Source organism: Platalea leucorodia (assembly GCF_965183815.1).
Source record: "Platalea leucorodia genome assembly, chromosome: 10".
NCBI classification, from domain to species: Eukaryota; Metazoa; Chordata; class Aves; order Pelecaniformes; family Threskiornithidae; genus Platalea; species Platalea leucorodia.
This window is the reverse complement of record NC_138832.1, coordinates 22,775,911-22,782,029: the sequence shown is the minus strand read 5'-3', so window position 1 is coordinate 22,782,029 and position 6,119 is coordinate 22,775,911. Positions and strand designations below refer to the sequence as shown.

The 6,119-nt window shown below is 59.6% G+C and overlaps 1 protein-coding gene across 1 annotated transcript; it reads right to left on the bottom strand.

Annotated features, from left to right (window-relative positions):
* Positions 1 to 592: 592 nt before the first annotated feature.
* Positions 593 to 5,736, bottom strand: LOC309595694 (actin-binding protein WASF3-like; the record flags this gene model as incomplete). The annotated part of the gene is made up of 8 exons (XM_082322953.1): positions 593 to 750; positions 1,371 to 1,753; positions 2,217 to 2,483; positions 2,903 to 3,078; positions 3,270 to 3,387; positions 3,719 to 3,872; positions 4,014 to 4,148; positions 5,604 to 5,736. 8 exons carry the CDS (start codon positions 5,734 to 5,736, stop codon positions 593 to 595), a joined length of 1,524 nt encoding a protein of 507 aa, XP_082179079.1.
* Positions 5,737 to 6,119: the final 383 nt, after the last annotated feature.

The window sequence follows — 6,119 nt, the reverse complement described above, 5'->3', positions numbered from 1 at the left end:
CCTGGTCTTCTCCAACAGCACGATGGTGACCATCCCTATGCAACTGCTGCAAAATGCAGTGTATCGCTCGATGGGGAAGGAGGCTCCTGCCCACACGCAGCCTTTGGAGCTGCCTGATCCTACAAACGCAGGCAGCAGAGCGTCCCCAAACCCAGTGCACGGTCATCCCTGCGCGCTGGTGGTGACACCAGCCGTGCAAGCAGGCTGCTTCTCCAGGAGCTTCTTGTTAACAGGTTTAACATCTAGCTGAAAAAGCACGACTGCCTCTGGGTTTCCCTTCTCTAGCAAAGCACATTCAGGGCCAGTCTCTGGTCTTGCTCCAGGTGTAAATCTGGAGTAATCCTATTAACCTGCCTTCAGAGCATTTTTGAAGTCATTAAATGTGAAGGTGCTGCTAATTTCTGGTCTCACTGCCTCTGAGGTGTATCCTACCAGTGCTGCTGCTGCCCGAAGAGTTTTCAACATAGTATAAAAGCAAAGCTCCTGAATGAGCAGGGCTGCCCGCGGTTGTTGGCATCGACGTTGGGGAAGGCGCCTATACACACCTGGTACGGAGCCGGGGAGCTCCGCGCCAGCCCAGCCCCGGGGCCCCTCAGTCCGACCACTCGTTATCGTCCAGCTCGGAGTCGTCGTCGGACTCGCTGTACTCCACCGCGATCCGGCGGGACAGGATCGTCGCCACGTCATTGCCCACGGGCTCTTTTTTGGCCTCTTGTTCCCATTGCTCCTGGACTTTCCGGAGCTGGATTCCTGCAATAGGGAAGGGGAAAAGGCTTTAGGGGCAATGTGCCCAGCACCCATAAGTGCACCCAGTGTGCAGCATCCCCCCAGTTAAAAGTATTGGCTGAAAGGTGATGGCTGCAGCCCCCTTGCAGGAGGATGCACACAATTATAAAGCTATATGAGATAATAATGCGATGCATGCGATTATAAAGCTACATAATAGAATAGAGCTCCTCCTCCGCTTCCACTTGACCTGAAGAGGCTGAACCTTCTTGAAGGTTAAATCTGCCATTCGACCTGAAGATTTGCAGGAAGGGGAAATGGGAGAGACTTTGGAGCACATCGTCTGCTACAGCCTGGGAGGAGGTCATGTGCGCAAGAGCTGCTGGTCGTCCCTGCGGGGCTCCGTCCTGCCTCCAGCGATGGGTTTCCCCCACCTCCCTCCAACCCCATGTTGCATTTCTTTCCCTCCCCAGGTCCCACCTGGGTGCCACCATTTTCGTGCATCACATGGCCATCCAGGGCTTGTCTTGCACTCAACAAAGCCAACGCCACCCAACTCCACACCAAGAGGTACTGTACCACTGTGGTGGCAGCACTGGGGACCCGTCCCCCACCTTCCCACTGCCGCCACCCCCGCCGCTCACCCCTGCGGATGGCTGCCAGCAGGTCGCTCCGGGCGTCACTCATGGGCATCAACGGGATCTGCGGCTTCCGAGGCTCCACAGCGGGGGCTGGCGGTGATGCCGAGTGCGCCGGCGAGGCGGCGACAGCGGGGGGCCCCGGCGGTGGCGGTGGGGGTGCCACCGGGGGTCCCATGGGGCCGGCCTGCGGCGGGGAAGCAGAGTAGGGGCCGGGGGGCACGGGGGGCGGCGAGGGTGCGTAGGAGGGGGGGGCAGCCGAGCCGGGGGCCAGTGCGGGGGGAGCCGAGATGGGGCTGTCGAAGGCGGTCTGCGCGGAGGGGATGACGGGGGGCGGGGGCGGCGGGGCGGGCGGCACGAAGTACTCTGCCATCGGCACCGGCTGTGGGCTGCAACGGGAGGGCAAAGCCATGTCAGCGGCATGAGGAACAATAGCACCCATCACCCATCCTGGGCACCCACCACCCATCCCGCGCACCGACCGACTGAGCTGTGGCTTGGTTTGCTCTGTCCCCATGGAGGTGGGGGGGCTCTGCCGGTGGGATGGGCTATGGGGTGTGCGGTGGCGGGAAGGCAGCCAACATCCCAAGGGAAAACTGTCCCCTCCATCCACCTTGTCCCCTTATCTGGGATGAGGTTACCCCAAACGTGCTCCTGACTGATTTGGCCTCGGGTCTCACTGGCAGTTTCGGTCCACGGCGGCCGCAGAGGAGGGCTCTCCCCGCTACCACAGCACCGCCGTCAGCCCAGAAATGGGGTGGGAAGCCCCCCAGCCCAGGCAAGCCCCCCACCAAGCTCCCCTCCCGCTGGGCATCCCTCCACCAGGAGAGAAGAGACAGGCTGAAGCCCTACCCGTAATCCTTGACTAAGTGAGGTCTCGGCCCGTTGAGGATAGCCTCAGGCGGCTGCGGCACATGGGGCTGCTGGAGGCGGTTGAGGCTGTTCTGCCGGCTGCCTGCCGCCGGCGCCGGGCGGTAGACATGCTCCTGGGGGGTGGCGGCCGCCAGCACCCCCTCCTTGTGCTCCGCCGGGGCCAGGTGGGACGCCGGGGCCAGCAGCTGCGCGGGGTGGTTGGGGCTCGCCGGGTACGAGTGGTCGGCTGCGTCCGACGCATAAGATCTACAGCACAAGAAAACCCAATGGTTGTACTCCTGGGGGGGCGGTCAGGTGGCCGGGGGTTCAGGGGAACGTGGATTTGGGTGTGTTTTGAGGTTGAGACAACAAAACAAAAAATGATGACAAAAATACAGATTGACAAGAAAGCAGAGAGACAGCAGAGGGGAGGTGGACACCAACAGAGCTGAGCCGGTCTCTTCCCTTAGCTGCTAAATGGAAAGCGCTCCGACTTTATCCCAACACCAAGGCTGCTCCTGAGGTCCAGGATGCGACCCTGGGGGCACCAGCTGTCCATGAAGCCACCATGGGTTTATGGCTTATCACCCCGACCCTGCTGTGGGCAGCGCGTCCCCCCAAAGACGGAGAAGAAGAGAAAAGCAAAGGAGAGACGGTGAGCTAAACGTGTAGTAGGTAAAACCTGCCTATTATCTGGGGACAGTGATCCTTCCGATGACGCCATGTGATAGGGGGATGGTGAGAACCTGTTATCGGGTCGGAACTCTTTATCATACGCCATCATGTTCCACTCCAGGCGCCGGTTGCGGGCTTTCCTCACTTTCTTCACCTCCCGGGTAGAGTCCTCCACCAGCCGCTGCTCCTGGGGACACACACAAGCTGCGGCTCCATCTCCAGCCCAGCTCCTCCGGACTGTGAGCGGTACCCAGGGAGCATCGAGATGCACCCACCACGGCAGGGGGGAGCACGGGGGATGCATCAGGAAGGCGACCGTCCCCCAGGTCCCCAGCAGCCCCAGCTCCAGCCCCCCGGTGTCCCCCGCCTGCCCGTTACCTTCTGCCTGCGCTTCTCCTTTCTCTTATCTTCTGTTGCCTGCAACATTTTCTCCTTCCATAAGTTGAAGAAGTAGGATGGGTCGGTGTAGAACTTGAGGCCATCCTTTTTGTCATCCCTGGGGGGTTAGAGGAGGGAGGAGAGGGAGTTATCAGCCACAGGAGAAGACCCCCTTCCCCTGAGCAGGGGGGGTTGGTGCGATCACAGTCATAAGCTGATACCCCACCATAAACATGTCCAACACAGTGGTCACTACCTGCAGTACCACTGCATGGGGTCACTCATCCCAAGTGCCCTATGCAATGGCGATGGTGGCACAGCAACTGGAGAAAACAGCCTCTCAGCCCTCACCAAGCAGCAAACGAGGTTCACCCCCCGATGCCTCTCCTGGAAAGGGCCCCCCAAGACCCCCTTGGCCCCCCCAAGGAGCAATGCACCAGCCACCCTACCTGTAGGGTGTGAGGATGTTGAGCGGCGGGGGCTTGTCGCAGCGCTGGTACATCTCCATCACCGGGTTGGGGATGGAGTTGCGAGACACGACCTGCTGGTTCTGCACCGTGGAGCTCTTGAAGGCTTTCCGCATGTTGATGTCCTGCAGCGAAACTGGGGGACACAGGAAGGAGAGGGGATGCAGGGGTCGTCTCAGCCCCCCGAACCGGGGCATGGCGGGTGGTCCGGCCCCGAGCACGCATGTCCCACCCGCTTGCGCTCGGCCATCACCCCAAAATAGCTCCAGCCCCTCACCTTCCTCCACGGTGGAGTCCAGCTGCGTCACCTTAATGACGAGCAGGTCCACCCTCTCCTGCAGCGAGTTCATCCGCATGTAGAAACTGTTGGCTTCGTTGAACAGCTCGCCGAAGATGTCCTCCGCGTGCCTGCCTGGCAGAGGGCAACAGGCGCCCGTCACGGGCAACGGCGGCAGGCAGGCAGCCCTCTCCCAGCCCGTCCCTCGGACCGCACGCCTCGCCACCGGCTCCGTGGGGCTCTCTCCCCAGCCTTGGTTTTTTGGGAGCTGAGCTTCATCCTTTCCCGGACCCAGCAAAGTGCTGCACATGGGAGGGGAGCACAAGCCGCCTGCCCTTCTCTGCGCACGAGCATCCTTTTCAGCAAGAGCGGTACCCGTGGGAGACACCAAACCATGGCGGTGCTCATCCTAAAAAGTCTTTGGATCTGCCAGGGCAGATGCAGCCAAAAAAATACCATCACCCCCCGGCCATGCAGCATCACCTGCAGAGACCCAGCCCTGAAGGTGGAAAACCGAGAGCAGAGCAGCAGGGAGAGTGCTATAGCGGGGAGAAGGGGGGAATTTTTTCATTTTAGCAGTTATTTTCCTGCAGCACGCAGTGCATCGCTATGAGAACTCTTTATTAGGGCTGCTCTTATCACAGGTCAAAGTGGGATGCCTGGCAGGGCATTGCTGACACCTGCAGGCTACAGCACCCATCCCGTCTCAGCACCCATCCCGTCCCAGCCCCCAGCCCATCCCAGCCCCCCAGCTCCTTGGGTTTTCCTCCAAAACCACAGATCAAATGGCTCCCAAGATCAAGGCACTTTTGATATCTGCCCGGCCTGTCACCCAACTCAGCCGTTTGTATTTGATTTCCTTTTCCCCTGGAAGAAGTAGCCATGGTGTGAGCACCCATGGGTGCTGCTCATGCAAGGTGCCATGCTGCCAGCAGCTCCCTAAATACAGGGTTTATTTTTCTGGGAGTATTTTAGAGAAGAATCTAGTTCTGGAGGGGGGAAAAAGAGGGGGAGCCCTGAAGAGCCTGTGCTTCTTCCTCTATTTTTAGTCGATATTCAGCAGTGAAATAGGTTGCCCCATTAAACCTTCACACTGGTGTGTGCATGGCTCTCGTCCTCCCCTTTTCTGCTGAGATCAGTCCCAGGGCAGGAAGACAGCCGAGGATTTAGACCTTTTATATAGACTTCTCTTTCACGTAAAGCTCTAAGATTAAAAAGAATAGGTTGGGTTTTTTTAATCTTTCCCTGACCTTCCTATTTCTGGCCAAGTCAAGAAGCAAGGGGCTCGCAAAGGCCTTCCGCCCCCCACCACACCAGCTATGGGAGGAAAACGGGTCTTAAAAATGTCACTATGTCACATTGGGCTTGGCCCTGAGCATCCTCTTTTTTTTAATTAGCTGCATAATTCCCACTGAATTAGGGGTGGCTGCAGCCCGCATGGCTCTCATATAGCCCCCGCTTCTCTGTGATTGGAACTGGAGCAAGCAACCACGGTGTCCCACCAGCATCCCACCAGCGTCCCACCAGCGCCCCACCAGCGCCCCACCGCCCCGTCCCTGTCCCACGCCAGGGTCGCTGAGCCTGACTTACTGAGGCTGCCCAGCTGCTTGATGATGGCAGCCAGCGTGCTGTTGGTGACACACTCCAGCTCACTCGTCACCCCCTCGGGAAGAGCCCCCCGGCACAGGTGCCGGGGCTCGATATTCCTCTTCACCAGCGGCATGCTGCCGGCGAGCCCTCACGCCTCTCCTGGGCAAAGCAGAAAGAAAGAAAAAAAAGAAAATACACAGCTTTTGCCAGTTGCCCACTTTTCCCCCCTATTCCCTCTGCTCTCGGCACAGGGGACTCATCGTTTCCACACTGGGATATGGAGGATACGGCCCACGCAGCGGCAGCAGGGGATGCTCCACGGGTGGAAAGCTGGCGAGCACAGGGGCATGGCACCAGGACAGAGGCGAGGACCACGCCAGGCCCTGTCCCCACCCTCGTGCTCCGCTGACAAGCCACCATGCCCGGGGAGCCTTTCCCACTTACCTTCCCGGAGCTGTGCTCAAACCAGGAGCAAACCCCCACGGGCTGCAGCCCTTCAGCCAGCCCCGAAAAGCC